This window comes from Saimiri boliviensis, chromosome 6, assembly GCF_048565385.1.
Source record: "Saimiri boliviensis isolate mSaiBol1 chromosome 6, mSaiBol1.pri, whole genome shotgun sequence".
In the NCBI taxonomy this organism is placed as follows: domain Eukaryota; kingdom Metazoa; phylum Chordata; class Mammalia; order Primates; family Cebidae; genus Saimiri; species Saimiri boliviensis.
Window position 1 is genome coordinate 71,912,928 of NC_133454.1, and position 19,080 is coordinate 71,932,007.

General features: G+C 41.5%; 1 protein-coding gene across 2 annotated transcripts in view; it reads left to right on the forward strand.

Annotated features, from left to right (window-relative positions):
* The window catches only part of RAB6A (RAB6A, member RAS oncogene family), a 95,414-nt gene extending 82,861 nt beyond the window's left edge, over window positions 1-12,553 (forward strand). For both annotated transcript variants that reach the window (XM_039470863.2, XM_039470862.2), the window contains exons 7-8: window positions 8,743-8,809; window positions 10,248-12,553. In XM_039470863.2, coding sequence (XP_039326797.1) covers window positions 8,743-8,809; window positions 10,248-10,312 — 132 coding nt within the window. In that variant the 3' untranslated portion in view covers window positions 10,313-12,553. The remainder of the gene's footprint in view (window positions 1-8,742; window positions 8,810-10,247) is intronic.
* Window positions 12,554-19,080: the final 6,527 nt, after the last annotated feature.

Here is a 19,080-nt window from a genome sequence, read left to right on the forward strand (position 1 = left end):
CACAAGAATCACTTGAACCTGGGTAGCGGAGGTTGCAGTGGGCAGAGGCTGCAGTGCGCTGAGATGATGCCACTGCACTCCAGTCTGGGAGACAGAGTGTGACTGTGTTTCTTTCTTTTTTTTTTTTTTTCTTTTGAGACTCTGTTTCATAAAAAGAAAAATAGAAAAAGTAAGGTTCAGAAAGATAAAGAGTACTGGTGAAGAGAATGATGATATATTGATGTCTTATAAAAGATAGGGAAAACCTGTCTGATAAGGTACATTTGAGCAAAGAACTGAAGGAATTGAGAAAGTGAGCCATTTATACATCCAGAGAAGAGCATTCCAAGCTTCAAGTGTAGTGACAAGTTCAAAGAAACTTGGCATGTTTAAGTAATAGTAAGGAAATTAGTAAGGTTAAAGTGAAGGAAGAGGCATATGATAAGAGCTCCCAAAGATAGTTCTGGAGAACAGAGGTCTAAAACCATGTAGTCCTCAGTGAGGATTTGGCATTTTATTCCTAGTGAGAGAGGAAGCCATTTTCATCAAATATTTGACAGGATCTCACATACGATTTAAAAGTAATCAGGCCAGGCACGATGGCTCATGCTTTGTAATCCCAGCACTTTGGGAGGCCAAGGTGGGAAGATTGCTTGAACCCAGGAGTTCAAGACTAGCCTGGGAAACATAGGGAGGCAGTATCTCTGCAAAAAAGAGAAAAATGTGCCGGTCATGGTGGTGTGAGACTAATCCCAGTTACTCAGGAGTTTGAGGTAGGATTGGTTGAGCCTGGGAGGATGAGGCTGCAGTGAGCCATGATAGTGCATGGGAGACAGAGCAAGACCTTGTCTCAAAAAAGGAAGTCACTAGCTGTTCTAAAAAATGATCTGTGAAGAGTAACTGAAAAAAAAAAAAAAATACAAGTAATAAAATAATAATCTTTAAGAAATACTTAGGCCGGGCGTGGTGGCTCACGCCTGTAATCCCAACACTTTGAGAGGCGGAGGCGGGTGGATCACGAGGTCAAGAGATCAAGACCATCCTGGTCAACATGGTGAAACCCTGTCTCTACTAAAAATACAAAAAATTAGCTGGGCATGGTGGTGCGTGCCTGTAACCCCTCAGGAGGCTGAGGCAGGAGAATTGCCTGAACCCAGGAGGCGGAGGTTGCGGTGAGCCGAGATCGTGCCATTGCACTCCAGCCTGGGTAACAAGAGCGAAACTCTGTCTCAAAAAAAAAAAAAAAAAAGAAAGAAATAAAGAAATACTTTACTACCAAAATTAAGATCTACCAAAAAGTCAAAAGCAACTGGGTGTGGTGGCTCACGCCTGTAATCCCAGCACTTTGGGGAGGCTGAGGCTCGGGAGGATCACTGAGGTCAGGAGTTGAAGACCAGCCTGACCAACAGGATGAAAACCCATCTCTACTACAAATTAAAAAATTTGCTGGGCGTGGTGGTGGGCGCCTGTAATCCTAGCTACTCAGGAGATTGAGGCAGGAGAATTGCTTGAACCCAGGAGGTAGAGGTTGCAGTGAGCTAAGATCATGCCACTGCACTCCAGCCTGGATGACAAGAATGAAAATCTGTCTCAAGAAAAATAAAAATAAATGAAAGTCAAAAGTCCACAAATAACATTCCTATGAGAATTCAATTTGTATAAAACACTCTTTACTCTTACATTTACTTTCATAATGGAATTTTTTCTGTAAGTTGGCAAAACTGATTAGTTTGCTCTTTGAACAGTTTGCTTTGGAAGAATATTTCTGCTTATAAAATAGTTAAGTTACTTAAGTAATAGTTACTTAATTATTTCTGCTCATAAAATAAGTAAGAACTGGTAGTCATAGTGATTTTGAAATCTCCTTCTCTGGTGTATCCCTTTATATTAAAATTTATTCCTAAAAAATTTTCGCTCTAAAATTATGGCCTAAAATACCATACACCTGGAGGTCAGGGGGAAATTAATAAGTTTCTTAGGAAAAACTTAGGAAAAGAAACTTACACCAAGGAGGCCTAGAATGTCTTCTAGATAGTGGGTACTCAGTAAATATGAGGATTTTTTTTAAGTATTACGCAAACTGTACTAGCCTTATACTTAAGTCATCTGTGACTCCTAATATAGCAGAACCCTTTGTTAGCATTTCATTGGCATTTAAGAAATAAGATTTCTTCTTCTTCTTTTTTTAACCAAGAAGTAAGTTTGAATCTGAAAACCTTTGTAAAGTTTTTTTTTTTTTTTTTGCCTATTTTGGGATGTCCTGAGTTGAGTATAGGTTAGTGGCACTGATTCTTTTAATCTAATTGGAATATTTTGGAGAAAGCACCAAGTTTGTGAAATATATTGACTAAAACTATAAATTAAAACAATTTGGTATTATTTATTTATTTATTTTTTGAGACACAGTCTTGCATGTAGCCCAGGCTTAAGTGCAATGGCACAATCTCAGCTCACGGCAACTTCAACCTTTCAGGTACAAGTGATTCTTGTGCCTTAGCCTACTGAGTAGGTGGGACTGCACTTGTGTGTCACTACACCCCACTAACTTTTTGTATTTTTTGGTAAAGACAGAGTTTTGCCATGTTGGCCAGGCTGTCTCAAACTCCAGACCTCAAGCGATCCACCTCCCAGAGTGCTGGGATTACAAGCATGAGCCACCGCACCTGACCTGGTATATTTTTAAAATAATTTTCTGTGTAGAAACAGGATGTCCTTATTTCCAGGCTGATCTTGAACTTCTGGGCCCAAGTGATCCTCCTGTCTTGGCCTTCCAAAATGCTGGGATTATAGGCATGAGCTTCCAAAGTGCTGGGATTATAGGCATGAGCCACCACATCCAGCCTAACATTTCTGTCATTAAAAAATGGATTTTTTATGTCTGTCATTTATGTGTAATAGTAGTATTTTATAAAACATTCTTCTTACCTAAGATTGTTAGCTGTTCATGTACTCTTTTCCACAGTGCTTTCCATATAAGAAGTACTCCATGTATACTAAGCAGCTCAAGTAGCCTTAGATTTGTATAAAGTTCACTTCATGTAAGTGAACTCATACAATATTTGTTCTTTGTGTGTGGCTTGTTTCACTTGCATAATGTCCTTACGGTTCATCCATATTGCAGTAGGTGTCAGAATTTCTTTCCTTTTTAAGGCTGATTAATAACTGCATTTTATGGGTATACTATGTATAATACATATATTTACATATTATATAGCACATGGATTGTTTCCACCTTTTGGCTATTGTCAGTAATGCTGCTATGAATGTTGGTGTGCAAATATCTGTTTAACTTCTGCTTTCAGTTCTTTTGGATATATACCCCAAAGTAGAATTGCTGGACCATATGTTAAGGAATTTTAAAATAGGTGTTATGAAGCAGTATATGTATATATATAATGAAAATAGGCAGATATATGTGAATATAACGGTACTTGCCCTGGAATACTTTGTTAGTTAGGTACTTTTCACTAAAGAGAATCTATTTTAATTTTTTAAAAGTCTCAAACTTGTAAACCTAATTTTATTCCGTTTTCATAAGCTCTACTCAGAAAGTAGCCAAACCTTTCCTATACCTCCCTCTTGAAAAGATTTTCTGTTTTCAAGGTAGCTGAAAATAAATTGTTTTTGTTTTGTTTTGAGATGGAGTCTCTGTGTCCCAGGCTGAACTGCAGTGGCACAATCTCAGATCACTACAACCTCCACCTCCTGAGTTCAAGTGATTCTCCTACCTCAGCCTCCCAAGTAGCTGGGATTATAGGTGCCTGCCCTCATGCCTAGCTAATTTTTGTACCTTTAGTAGAGATGGGGTTTCACCATGTTGGCAAGCTGGTCTTGAACTCCTGACCTCAAATGATCCACCCACCTTGGCCTCCCAAAGTGCTGGGATTATAGGCGTGAGCTGCCTAAACCTGGTGTTCTTAAGGGCCGAAAAGATTATGCATCTTGAATAGGCAAGCAGTTTAATAAATATTTTATGTCAGAAGCAAGTATATTATGGGTACAATTTCTAGATATTCCTAAGAAAGTTTCAGTTCTGCTCTAATATTTTTAAAAGGTCTTCTCCAACCTCCACACCTTTCCTACCAGTTTTTTATAGTTTCTTCTTAAAGCAGAATTAAGCCTGTGGGTGTTTTGCTGTAGTCCTAGAATTCACTGCAGAGTTGTATAACATTTGGCAAAATTATCTGTTCTGTAATCCTACAGGCCTATGAGAGTTCATTTATCTCTGATAGAGTTATTGTCTCTGGTAGAAATAGAGCTGTCTTTTTTTTTTTTTTTTTTTTTTTTGAGACAGAGTTTACTTGTTTCCCAGGCTAGAGTGCGGGAAGCTTACTGCAGTCTCCACCTCCCCAGTTCAAATGATTCTCCTGCCTCACCCTCCTGAGCACCTAGGATTACAGGCGTCTTCTACCACGCCCAGCTAATTTTTTTTTTTTTTTTTTTTTTTCTGTATTTTTAGAAGAGACTGGGTTTTACCATGTTGGCCAAACTGGACTCAAACTGCTAACCTCAGGTGATTCACCTGCCTTGGCCTCCCAAAATGTGGGAATTATAGGCATGAGCCACCTTGCCCAGCCGGTCAAAAGTAAACATCTCACGAGGCTGCTTTTTGTTTTGTTTTGTTTTAAAGACTTTGTATATAGCAGATCAGTCTTAAACACTTTGCATAATTATTTTCCTTAAGTTTCACAGTAATCTAGTAATCTAGTCAGGCAAGTGTACTGTTATTTTAAGCCCATCTTTTATAGATCAAGGAACAGAGGAATGAAGATTACATGATCTGTCACATAAGTGGCCTACCTAGGGCCCAGACCCAGGTTGTTAACTACTGCACTGTACTGCTATCCACACTTTACCTTTTAGTTTTTTGCCATTCCACCTTAATGACTTTCAATTTCACTATGTGATTTGTATGTCTCTTTAGCCATATTAAGACAATGGAATTGCTGATGGAAGTCCGAGAGCAAACTACTATTTTTAGTGGATTCCTTTGCCCACAGGATGTAAAGGAAGATCTTTCTTAGTCTGGCCTCAGATATATTCATCCTATCCTGATCCTTTTACATATTCTATGCCTGAACCAGTCTGGACTACATAACCATTCTGAAGTATACCTTGTACTTTTCTATACCTCAGTATGTGTTCAGGAAACTCTTCCCTGTGAAATCTTTCCTGCCACTTTTTCTTTGCCTTCATCTCTACTGAAAGAGAAATGTGCTGAATGTACATTCTGACTAGATGGCCAGGTGTTAAAATCATTGAGGCCCACTGAATACAGGTATACCTCAGAGATACTGTAGTTTGGATCTAGATCACTGCAATGAAGTGAGTATGTCAATAAAACCAGTTAAATGGATTTTCTGGTTTCCAGTGTGTATAAGTTTTGTTTATACTTTACTGTAGTCTATTAATAGCATTATGTTTGTCAAAACAACGTATGTGGCTGGGCATGGTGGCTGAGGTAGGAGGATCACTTGAGGGCAGGAGTTTGAGACCAGCCTGGACAACTTGGTGAAACCCTGTCTCTACTAAAAATACAAAATGTAGCCAGGTGTGGTGGCCAATGCCTGTAATCCCAGCTACTCAGGAGGCTGAGGTAGGAGAATCGCCTGAATCCAGGAGATGGAGGTTGCAGTGGGCCGAGATCATGCCACTGCACTCCAGCCCGGGCAACAGAGCAAAACTCTGTCCAAAAAAAAAAAAAAAAAAAAAGTCGTAACAATGTACATATCTTAATTAAAGAATATTGCTGGGCCGGGCGCAGTGGCTCACGCCTGTAATCCCAGCACTTTGGGAGGCCGAGGCAGGTGTATCACAAGGTCAAGAGATTGAGACCATCCTGGTCAACATGGTGAAACCCCGTCTCTACTAAAAATACAAAAAATTACCTGGGCATGGTGGCGCATGCCTGTAATCCCAGCTACTCAGGAGGCTGAGGCAGGAGGCGGAGGTTGCGGTGAGCCGAGATTGCACCATAGCACTCCAGCCTGGGTAACAAGAGCGAAACTCCGTCTCAAAAAAAAAAGAATATTGCTAAAAATGCTAATGATCATCTGAGCCTTTTGCAAGTCAATATTGTTGTTGGAGGGTCTTGCCTTGATGTTGATGCCTGCTGACTGATAAGGGTAGTACTTGCTGAAGGCTGGAGTGTCTGTGACAGTTTCTTTAAATGAGACTATTAATACAATGAGATTTTCTGCATTGATTGATTCTTCCTATCACAAATACTTTCTCTGTAGTATCCAATTGTGTTTCATAGTATTTTACCCATAGTAGAACTTCTTTCAAAATTGGCATTTCAGGCCACGTGCACTGCCTCACACCTGTAATCCCAGCACTTTGGGAGGCTGAGGCAGGAGGATCACCTGAGGTTAGGAGTTTGAGATTAGCCTGGCCAACATGGTGAAAGCCCATCTCTACTAAAAATACAAAAATTAGCCCAGTGTGGTGATGCACACCTGTGGTCCCAGCTACTCAGGAGGATGAGGCAGGAGAATCACTTGAACACAGGAGGCGGAGGTTGCAGTGAGCTGAGATTGCACTACTGCACTCCAGCCTAGGTGACAGAGACTCCATCTCAAAAAAAAGTGCCACCCAGTACGGTAGCGCGTGTGTGTAATCCCAGCACTTTGGGAGGCCAAGGAGGGCAGATCACTTGAGCTCAGGAGTTGGAGACCACCCTGGGTAACATGGCAAAACCTCTTCTCTACAAAAAAATAACAACAGTTAGCCAGGTGTGGTGGCAGCAACTTAGGAGACCAGGATATGGGAGGCTCGCTTGAGCCCAGGAGGTTGGGGCCTCAGTGAGCCGTGATTGTGCCACTGTACTTCAGCTTGGATAATGAGTGAGACTATATTTCCCAAAAAAAAAAAAAAAAAAGTGGAGGGGGTGCCTATATCGCCATTATATTATAGAGTGAATTTCTGTATACAAAAACAAATTTAAAACGTATCCCCAAAACACTGTTAAAGTTTGATATAGTGTCACATTGTCAGCTACTAGATTGTTTCTGTGGTCACTATACTTATATTTGTGATAATAAGTATTTACTTATATTTGTGATAATAATAGACGGTTATTTTCAAGTTTTCAGCTGATATTGTTTGGAGAACACATTTTTTTTTTTTTTTTAATGAGACGGAGTTTCGCTCTTGTTAGCCAGGCTGGAGTGCAATGGCACGATCTCGGCTCACCGCAACCTCCGCCTCCTGGGTTCAAGCAATTCTCCTGCCTCAGCCTCCCGAGTAGCTGGGATTACAGGCACGTGCCACCATGCCCAGCTAATTTTTATATTTTTAGTAGAGACAGGGTTTCACCATGTTGACCAGGATGATCTCGATCTCTCGACCTCGTGATCCACCCGCCTCGGCCTCCCAAAGTGCTGGGATTACAGGCTTGAACCACCGCACCCGGCCTGGAGAACACATTTTTTTGACTCAATTTTCTGTTGCGTGCTTAATCAAAAGATAAATAATTGAAATAATCAGGCAGTTTCACTAGCTATTGTACCCAGTGGCTGTATGCCTAAGGTTGGGACAATGTAAGAAGTATAAACTGTTGTACCATAATCTGTTCTCATATGCCTCTAAAATATGAATGTTTCTCCAGGCTTGAGTGCCTTTCTCCTGTTGAAGATATTTTTCATAGCTTCATACCTCAAACACAAGCCAGCTATTCCCACTGGCACTCATTCCAATGAAGGAAGAAAAGCCAGCTGTTTTGGACTTGAAGGGTGGTATATTAATCTCTAGCATTGTGCTTTTCTAAGGAATAATAAAGGGTAATTTTGACTGGACTAACTTTCACAATATATTATACACTGACTTCAGAACCTAGCTCTTCCCTGTACCGCCTGCCCCCCAAACCTGGTGCTCTGTTGCCCAGGCTGGAATGCAGTGGGACAGTCTCAGCTCTGTAACCTCTACCTCCCAGGTTCAGGTGATTTCCCTGCCTCAGCCTCCTGAGTATGGGATTACAGGCATCACTCCCAACTAATTTTTTGTATTTTTAGTAGAGATGAGGCTTCACCTGTTGGCTAGGCTGGTCTTGAACTCCTAACCACATGATCCACCCACTGTGGCCTCCCAAAGTGATGGGATTACAAGCATGAGCTGCCTGCCTGGCCCAACCCTAACTCTTTATATGAAAGATAGGAATGCTACTATATAGTTTTGTTAAATGAATGATATGCTATTTTTCTGCATTTCTGTAATCCTTTATTACTCAAGTGACATTTTTGCTGCTTATTTGTTAATAGCTATTTGTTCATGTCTTACCAGTTAAAAAGCAGGAATCATGTCTTTATATTTCTTAGTAGTTGTCATACTACTTTTTATATAATATTTATAGGATGAATAGACATTTATTTATTTGTTTGTTTACTTATTTTTGAGACAGAGTCTCACCCTGTTGCCCAGGCTGGAGTGCAGTGGCATGATCTTGGCTCACTGCAGCCTCTACCTCCTGGGCTGAAGCAGTCCTCCGGGCTCAGCCTCTCCATTAGCTAAGACTACAGGCGTGCACCACCATGCCTAGCTAATTTTTGTGTTTATTGTAAAGACAGGGTTTCACCATGTTACACAGGCTGGTCTCAAACTCCTGACCTCAAGTGATCCGCCCACCTTGGGCAGATCCCAAAGTGCTGGGATTACAGGTGTGAGCCACTGTGCCCAGCATTAGACAGCTCACTGTACAGTGATCATAAACCCCAATACCCTTTGCTAAATGTTGCCTCTCAATTATAACTTTTCTCTTTCCCACAGCTCTTTCGACGTGTAGCAGCAGCTTTGCCTGGAATGGAAAGCACACAGGACAGAAGCAGAGAAGACAGTATCCTTTTTGTTTAATCGGAAATTTTTCATAGTTAACATTAGTCTTTAAAGTTCTGCTTGCTTGGCTAAAGAATATTGTGCCATTGCCTTTTACAAACCAGGAACTGATGGCTTAGGGACATAAAATTCAGAGGTTTTCTATAGCAAATGGGGTCTGGTTATCCAAGTGCATACTTTGTAGCCTGCTGCTCATTGTTAATTAGTGAGAGGGCTTGTGTGTGCTTGCTTGCTTTTTAATGAGCAGGAAACACGCAGAATGCCTGTCTCCTTGCCTCTTCATTTTGAGTCCCATTGACTGAGCTTTTTCCTCATAAAATATCGTATTTTCATTTTTTACTTTTTCTAACACTTGAACTTTCTACTTGACACAGGCAAGAAATAGAATGGAGCTTTATTGTAGCCTCTGTTTTCAGAAACAGGACATAGTATTAGTTCACTTCCAAGGATTATAACATCTAACATTAGTTAATACTAAGGATTTTTAATTTGATTTGATGTGTTCCGTGTTTCATATTTACCTTCTAGTGTTTTTCCATATGCAGGCATTTTTACTAAGCCATATAGTTCATAGCACATTGTATTCAGCTCTTCCAACTTGTAAATGTTTTGTGTTTTCATAAAAAACATAATTGTTTTAGAAAAACATAATATGTTCTTTGTATCATATGCTTTGTAATATATATCATGTTTCAAAAAAAACAAACAAAACATAATATGTTAACTATTGAGTTGAAGTTTGCCCCCCATGCCCTTTTTTTTTTTTTTTTTTTTTTTTTTTTTTGAGGCAGTGTCTCACTCTGTCGCCCAGGCTGGAGTGCAGTGGCACAATCTCAGCTCTCTGCAAGCTCTGCCTCCCAGGTTCAAGTGATTCTACTGCTTCAGCCTCCCAAGTAGCTAGGACTACAGGCACAAGCCACCATGCCCAGATAATTTTTGTATTTTTAGTATAGATGAGATTTTGCCATGTTGGCCAGGCTGGTCTTGAACTACTGACCTCAAATGACTCAACTGCCTCAGCCTCCCAAAGTTACGGGATTACAGGTGTGAGCCACTGTGCCCGGCCTGAAAGTCCCAATATTTATTAAATGTTTCCCCTGCTGCTGGAACTGTCTTATAGGCTATTTTTAGATTTATATTATAGATAATTCTATTAGGAACATAATCTTCATGTCACTTCTTGCTCCTGTAGAATAAGTTCCTTAGGATAGATACCCATAAATAGAGCTTGTACCTCATTCTGACCCTTGTTGCATATAGTAGATACAAGCAAGTTTATTCCATTTGAGCACCTTATATGGTGAGGTGACTATGTAGAAAATAGTGATTGTGTAGGCTCTGAAGTCAAATAGGAATACAAGGGCCATCCCAGAAATCCTAGTGTTTGGAAGAATTGAAATTGTACTTTCCCATTTATGGCTCCTTAACTTTTGTTTCAGTGATTGACATAAAACTGGAAAAGCCTCAGGAGCAACCAGTCAACGAAGGAGGCTGTTCCTGCTAATCTCCCATGTCATCTTCAACCCTTCTTCAGAAGCTCACTGCTTTGGCCCCCTTACTCTTTCATTGACTGCAGTGTGAATATTGGCTTGAACCTTTTCCCTTCAGTAATAACGTATTGCAATTCATCATCGCTGCCTGTCTCGTGGAGATGATCTTTTAGCTTCACAAGCACAAAAAAAGTCAGTGTCTTCATTATTTATATTTTACAAAAAGCCAAAATATTACAGCATATTCCAGTGATAACTTTAAAAATTAGATACATTTTCTTAACATTTTTTCCTTTTTTTAATGTTATGATAATGTACTTCGAAATGATGGAAATCTCAACAGTATGAGTATGGCTTGGTTAATAAGCAGTATATTCACAGCCTACTTGATCTCTCCTTGCTTTTCTTACATCTCTCTTACCCCCTTTCCCTGTATCTTACCTAGCCTCCCCCACTTCCTCAAAACAAATAAGATGGCAAAGCAGCAGTCAGACCAAGCCCACTGGAATTATCCTTTAATTTTACAGATACCACTTGCTGTAGGCCATGGGCCAAGATGTCCAAAATTATTCTTGAGCACTGATATGAATTACTTAGATCTTCTTTGGGATCAGAATTCAGCTATCATGGTAGGCAGTGCGTGAATGAGAAAAGGGTCCTGGTGCATCTTCAAAATGAGTCCTAAAGAACATACTGAGTACTTGTAAGTAGAAGAACATAAAATGTATTTCTGACTAAAACAAATGGCCCTTTCACATGTGCTTTATTAGACTCTGGGAGAGAAAAGTAACCAAGTGCTTCGGAACAGGTTTTTAGTATTCTTTGTGGTAAAATAATGAAGTTCTAATGAACTGTTTCTCCCAAGGTTTTAAAATGTCAAGAGTTATTCTGTTTGTTTAAAAAATAGTAACAAACCTCTTTAAGCAATAGATTTTGCTTGGGTTTTCTTTTAAAAAAAAAAAAAATACTATGTAGGCAAGGCACTGTAAAAGTTCAGTTCCTTTCAGAAGAACCAGTGGAAGAATTTAAATTTGGCATTATGATCAAAACTATTAAATTAGTAGAAGTAACGGTATCTAAAGCTTACCAACAAAAGAACCCTCAGGAGAATAGCAAAAACTTTGCTCAGGACATTTGAGGTCAAAATGAAGACGGAAGCCGTTTTCTTGTAAGCCCCTAGAGGCAGATCAGGTAAAGCATGCATAGTAGAGGGAAAGGAGAGAATGGAAATAAAACCCAATGTTATGCAGATTTATGCCTTATTTTTTAGCATTTTTTAATGTTGGATCTTTCAGGCTGGTTTTGGTTTGTATTAGATCTGTATAGTCTAATTAACTAGTGATTTAGTTTTATATTTAAGCTACAATTAATCTTTTTTCTTTGGTGATATTTATTTCTTTGCCTTTTATTTTTTAACAACTTTCAATTTTTAGATCTTTTGTTGAATATATTTAGAGCTTCACCACGGCAATATGTATTTCCCTTAAAACACTGCAAACAAATATACTAGGAGTGTGCCCTTTTAATCTTTACTAGTTATTGTGAGATTGCTGTGTAAGCTAATAAACACATTTGTAAATACATTGTTTGCAGGAAGAAAACTTCTGAGTTACAGCTCAGGAAAAGCCTGCTGAATTTATGTTGTAAGCATTACTTAACACAGTATAAAGATAAAAAGACAACAAAAATACCTTCATACTTCCTTATCCCCTCATTGCAACAAAACCTTAAACTGGGAGAACCTTAGTCCCCTCTCTTTCCTCTTCCTCCTCCACTTCCCACTTATTGTCACCTTGTAATATTCAAAGAGCACTTGGATTATGGATCTGAATAGAGAAATGCTTACAGATAATCATTAGCCCACATACCAGTAACTTATACTTAAAGATGGGATGGAGTTGTAAAGTGCTTTTATAATACAATATAATTGTTAAAAGCAAGGGTTGACTCTTTGTTTTATTTTGACATGGCATGTCCTGAAATAAATATTGATTCAATATGGCAGATGGGTCATATTCTTTCTTTGGAAGAAGTTGTGACTTCTGACATGGGGGTGGTTGTCTTCCTACACTGTTGCATTTGATTCTTTTTATGTATTTTTAAGAAAATAACCAGTTATGCTGCTTTTAACATTGGTCTTTTTATTTGGCTTGGAGTTCTTCAAAGCAGTCAAGTGTGTTCATAGTCCAGATTTTTTTTTTTAATAAACACAATTTTGCTGCCAAAATATATAAATAAAACACGAAAGAAAACAATTATTGACTTGGTTTCCCATTCCTACCAAGATGGTTAATTAGCATATGCTTCTCCCTCCCTAGACCTCTACCAGATATGGATGGAATCCAGAAAAATAACAAAAAATGTGAGGAACTCCTGGGGAGTCAGAAGACTTTTTTTTGATGTGGGTATTGTTGGAGGGTAGGGGAGAGGGGCTGCAACTTGAAAGATGTAGCCCTGGTGGAGGCAGTAATAGGACATATTAAGAAAAGTATCTTAAGTTCTGCTTTTGCCTCCTTACTCCTAATTATTACCTTTGCCTTGGGACAGAAGCCAGCAAACTGTGTCCTTCCCACCAAACCCAGCCTGGTACCAGTTTTTAAAATTAAGTTTTATTGGAACTCAGCTATACTTTTCTTACTATAATGGCAGAGTTTAATAGCTGCAACAGACCTTTGGCCCTAAAAGCCAAAAAAAAAAAAAAAAAAAAAAAAAGTTTACTATCTGGCTCTTTATAGAGAAAAGGACAACCATAGCTGAACCCTTTATTGTAGAAATGAAGGCCAGAGGCCAGAATACTAGTGCAGGTGTCCACAAGAGTAATATTAGGGTGGTAAAAAAGCCCCAATAAGCTGATGGAAATAAAGGCAAGGTCCTGAAAAAGTTGTGGCTTGGGGAGATGATACTGATACTGAATGGCAGTGATTACATGTGGTCTTATAGTTACTAGAACTCCTTGCCCCAGTTTGTCCCCTCCTCTCCTTAACTTGACAGTCTTGTCCCCTGTGCCTTCCATACTACTAGCCTATACCCCAGGGGAATTGGAACTCACACAGCAATGTAGTTGATACCTAAAAACTGCCTCAAAAGTGAAAGTGAATATCTGAAGCAGAAGTACTTTGGGAAGGACAACCAGTAATTTAAAGATGACCTGATAAATATTAAGGAGATAAGATTTGAAACACGAATTTAGAATCATAAATTAAGTGTGAAATTTTTTAATTTTTTTTTTTTTTTTTTTTTGAGACGGAGTTTCGCTCTTGTTACCCAGGCTGGAGTGCAATGGCACAATCTCAGCTCACCGCAACCTCTGCCTCCTGGGTTCAGGCAATTCTCCTGCCTCAGCCTCCTGAGTAGCTGGGATTACAGGCACGTGCCACCATGCCCAGCTAATTTTTTGTATTTTTTGTAGAGACGGGGTTTCACCGTGTTGACCAGGATGGTCTCGATCTCCTGACCTCATGATCCACCCGCCTCAGCCTCCCAAAGTGCTGGGATTACAGGCTTGAGCCACCGCGCCCGGCTTTAAATTGTTGAAATGATAAACACAGCCAGGTGCAGTGTTTCACACCTGTAATCCTAGCACTTTGGGAGGCTGAGGTAGAAGGGACAGCTTGAGCCTAGGAGTTTAAGACCAGCTTGGGCAACATGGTCCATCTCTACAAAAAAATTTAAAAGTTAGGTGGGCATGGTAGCACACACCTGCAGTACCAGCTTCTCAGAACACTGAGGTGAGAGGATTGCTTGAACACAGGAGTTCAAGGCTGCAATGAGCTCTAATCACACAACTGTCCTCCAGCTTGGGCAACAAAGCAAGACCCTGTTTTTTAAAGGAAAGATACAGAACACATAGGATAAATCGTAGAATGGATTCCATTGGCTGAGTTAGAGAGCTGGAACATTAAATTGAGGAACTCATGAGGAAACAGAAATAACTTTCTTTTTCTTGCCATGTGATAAAAAGCAGGGCAAAGCTCCCTCTTTGCCTTACTGTAAACTTTTTGAGGCCTCACCAGAAGCAAATGCTAGCACCATACTTCTACAGCCCACAGAACTGTGAGGCAATTACAACCTTTTTTTTTTTTTTTTTTTTTTTTTTTTTTTTTTCCAGATGATGTCTCAGTCTGTCATCCAGACTGGAGTGCAGTGGTGCGATTTCAGCTCACTGCAACCTCTGCCTCCCAGGTTCAAGCGATTCTCCTGCCTCATCCTCCCGAGTAGCTGGGATTACCAGTTTAGGTAGTATAAAAAATATGAACTTTGGAATCTCAGCTCTGCCATTATTTAGTCTATGGCAAATACTTCTTTAGCCTTAGATTTTTGTAAAAAACTTTTTACAAAAAAATTAGGCGTGGTGGCAGGTGCCTGTAATCCCAGTTGCATGGGAGGCTGAGGAGCAGAGTCACTTGAACCAAGGAGACAGAGGTTGCAGTGTGCCTGGATCGTGTCACTGCACTCCAGCCTGGGTGACAGAGTGAGACGCTGTCTCCAAAAATAATATATTACTCTTCTTACCCACTGCCTTTTCATCTCTGTTCTTTGAGGGAAGTTATCTATGTGCAGCCCATACTTAAGGAATTGAGATTTGTTTTTTTGTTGTTGTTGTTTGTTTTATATGGAGTCTTACTCTTTCCCTGGCTGGACTGCAGTGGAACAGTCTTGGCTCACTGCAACCTTCGCCTCCCAGACTCAAGTGATTCTCCTTGAGCAGCTGGGATTACAGGCACCTGCCACCATGCCTGGCTAATTTTTGCATTTTTATTAGAGACAGGTTTCATCATGCTGGTCAGGCTGGTCTCCAACTCCTGACCCCAGGTGATCTGCCCTCCTAGGCCTCCCAAGGTGCTGGAATTATAGGCGTGAGCCCCGGCCCATGAACACTTTTCTACCTACTTTTTGGTGAAGGTAAGTACACATTTCTCTTGGGTGCACCCTAGGAATAGAATTAATTGGTTGTAATGTATGCATATGCTTGGTCTTGCCAATCAGTTTCCAAAGCAATTGTACCAATTTAACTACACTCATTCCAGCAGTTTAGGAGACTCCAGTTGTTGCATATCAGTACTTAGTGTCATCTGTCTTTTGCATCTTTGGCCATTTTAATTTAAAACTTTGAAAACACTATGTGCTGATCAGACAAAACAATTTGTGGGCCAGATTTAGTCCATAGGCCACCTCCAGATTAGACTGGTTTGTCTATGAGGATTAATGTCTGTCTTAATGTGTGTGTGAATAATTTAAAAATTGTCTACAGCTGGAAGAATTAAAAATTCATGTTGCTGTCCTACCAGTAGGGAGATTTTGAAGTAAACTGCATCGGGAATATCCATTTGCATTCATTGCTTTATTCAGTGGGGCAACTGGAAAGCACCATCGGCAGAAATGTGGGGAGGTTTTTGGAGAAAGCCAGGAACAGAAGACAGGATTGAGATGAGGAAGTTGGAACTTCTGCAAGTGAACTAAAAACCTGTCCCCTTACAGGGGGATAAGGAATAATTTAGTTTTATGTTTTCATATCCTTCTTTTTCCTTTGTTACTGTACCTTTTCTATGAAGTCTGATGCACATGCCTTGATGGGGCTGGTGGTGACGTGGAGAATGAAAACTAGAGCAGTAAAGGAAAACCATCCCCATTGATCCCATACTTGGTGTCCAGGTGGAGAGATCAGGCATCCATTTAAGAGAATCTCGCTAAGATGTTCAAATAGTGACCAGTGGGTCCAGACAGACTAAGGTGTGGGGGAGAGCAGCTGGCAAGTGGAGAAGGCCTCTTTCCTCCCCACTAATATACTAGAAGAAGGTGATTTTTTTTTTTTTTTTTTTTTTTTTTTTTTTTGAGAAGGAGTCTCACTCTGTCACCTAGGCTGGAGTCCAGTGGTGCCATCTTGCCTCGCTGCAACCTCCACCTCCCCAGTTCAAGTGAGTCTCCTGCCTCAGCCTCCCAAGTAGCTGGGATTACAGTCGCCCGCCACCATACCTGCCTAATTTTTGTATTTTTAGTAGAGACAGGGTTTCGCCAGTTTGGCCAGGCTGGTGGCCTCAAACTCCTGACCTCAAGTGATCCACCTGCCTCAGCCTCCTAAAGTGCTGGGATTACAGGTGTGAGCCGCCACACCACGCCTGGCCAGAAGGTAACTATCTTAGAGGACAGGGGCTAACATCTGCTTTGTAGTTGGAACTCTTTCTATATTTAGCACATGTTCCTTCCTAAGCATATCCTGGCCTTAGCTTGTTACCTCTCTCCATCCCCAAGGCTGGTGACCAACCCAGAAAGGGTCAAACCTCAAGGTTCTGTGCTTCAGGTTTAAGGGTGTTAGACTGATTGGACCATGATTCTGACAATGAAGTCTTCTGATGACCATTTAAGATGTTTCCAGACCTCTGGGAAGCTCTAAGGCAGGCGTCCCCAAACTACGGCCCACGGGCCGCATGTGGCCCCCTGAGGCCATTTATTCGGCCTCCTGCCGCACTTCAGGAAGGGGCACCTCTTTCATTGGTGGTCAGTGAGAGGAGCACAGTATGTGGCGGCCCTCCAACGGTCTGAGGGACAGTGAACTGGCCCCCTGTGTTAAAAGTTTGGGGATGCCTGCTCTAAGGTCTGTGATCTGGTCAGAAGTAAAGCTGGGACCCAAGCTGGGTGTTCTCAGGAGGCAGATCTCAACACCAACTGAGAAAGGAGGTCCCACAGACAGCTGTCTCACAAGGGCAGGAAAAGGAAAGGGTAAGAGAACTCCCGGTCCCTATGAGTGGCAGAAAGCAGTAGAATCGTCCTTGTCGGGTGGGGCAGAGGGAAGAGGAATCCGTTTTAGAAGGCATCTAGGGTCATTTCCAGCCAGGTATTCTGGATGTAGGGCTCTGGTTCTGAGACTGAGTTATACATCTGCTTTTGGAGAAGTGCTCACTGCCGGGATGCAACAGACCCTCATTGTCTACAGAATCTCCTCTAGCAGGGGCTGATGGAGGCAGGTAGTCTCAGGAACAGATGTGGAGTTGAACACCCCCAGTGAGCTGGCTATGAGTGGCCAGGCAGTACCTGGGCTGCCCAGAGAGTTTGCAGAGATGATGTAGTCTGGGTTGAGACTGTGTTTTCCATGAGAACTGCCTGTGTTTGTGTGTATGAGATCGAACTTCTGGTTCGACCATGTTTCCTTTGCTTCAAATCTTTTGGAGAGATTCCATGGCCTGGGATTAAGTATATAGTTCAGGCTCCTTCCCTGGCATTTAAGGCCCCTGATGGTTTGACCCTGCTGACCCCCTTTTCTACCCATCACACTGCAGATCCGCCTCACCCAGAGCACTCTCAGCACTGAGTGCTGCTTTAGTTCTTGTTTCCTCTTTAAGTTAGCAACTCCCTCAAGACCATAGTTGGAAGAGCATTTGTCTTTTCAGCCAGCTTATGACACTTCCATCCATACTTGAGTCAAGACTCCTTTCTCCGTACCCCTATAGCCTCAGGGGGCTACCAGTTCCCACGGCCCATGTTGTCATAATCTGTGCCCATGCCCGGGACACACACACACACACACACACACACACACACACACTCCTTGAATGTAGAGCCCAAGTCTAACTCATCTCCCAGTACCCAGCTCCCAGCCCTGTCTGCCCACAAAACCTATCAGGAAAGCATTTGTTAAAGGAAAAGAGAAGAGGTGTTTGTGTTATACAGTTGACCTACTTAAAGTGATCCTGGTCTCCTCTCTGGGAATTATTTTCCTGCCACGTAATGAGCCACACAGGATATAGTGCAGAAGCAGTGTGGTGTGGTGGACAAGGTCAAGTGATCTATATTTGAATCCAGATTCTGATACAGCATGCATGACTTGGACAATCTACTTTCCTTCTCTATATCTGCTTCTTTGTAGGTAAAATAAGGATAGTAACACCAGGCCCATGGGGTTGTTGCAAAGACCTATGAGATAAAGCAGGAGAAGCATTGGGCAATGAGTGTCAATGCCTCCAGCTCTGTCTGATCTCAAATGCCCTGCCCAGCCAGCTCCCTGGCCCTTGTTTACCTCACATTCTGGGAAAGGACTCTGGATAGCTTGGGCTTTTCTTACATACTGATTTCTAAAAGCCCTGAGACTGAACCCGAGAGTAAGAGGAAAGGTCATTCCCAGAACCAAACTAAGAGATGTCTCTGCAGGAGCATGCCTGATACCGTTTAATGATTAAAGACAGCATAATGGAGATGCTACTAAAGGGGAGGGATGGAGGAAGGGAGGGAGGGGAGGGGAGGGGAGAAGAAAAAATTAAGGTTGCCGCCAGGGAGGGGAGGGGAGAGAAAAGAAAAGAAAAAGTTAAAGCTGAGGTTCCAAATCAGGGACTGGGTTTGATGCACTGCTGGGTCCCCTGAACACAGTATAGGCCTTGTGACATCCAGGGTATGTGACCTCTGACTGCACAGATGCTGACAGACCTTGGTCCTCTCGAGGCTCCTTCTTGCATCCATGCTTGTCCTTAAGCTGGTGCCACGTACTGGACTATGCCCTGTGTTCGCTAGACTGTCCCATGAGGTTTTTTATCACTTGACCTAATCCACCACCTCTCACCATGCAACCTGCTGTAATATGAGACTGGTTCCTGAACTTCTTGGTGCTCTCAAGCCTCTAAGGCCTTTGCTCATACCATTTCTTCCATCTGTTTTTTCCGTGTAGAAAGCTCGCCCTCCTTTCTCAGATTGGCAAACTCCTACTCATTTTTCAAGGTTCAGACTAAATTTCCACTTACTGTCCCAAAGCTTTTCCTAGTTCCTTGGCAGAGTTGTATGCCTCCTCTTCAGAGTT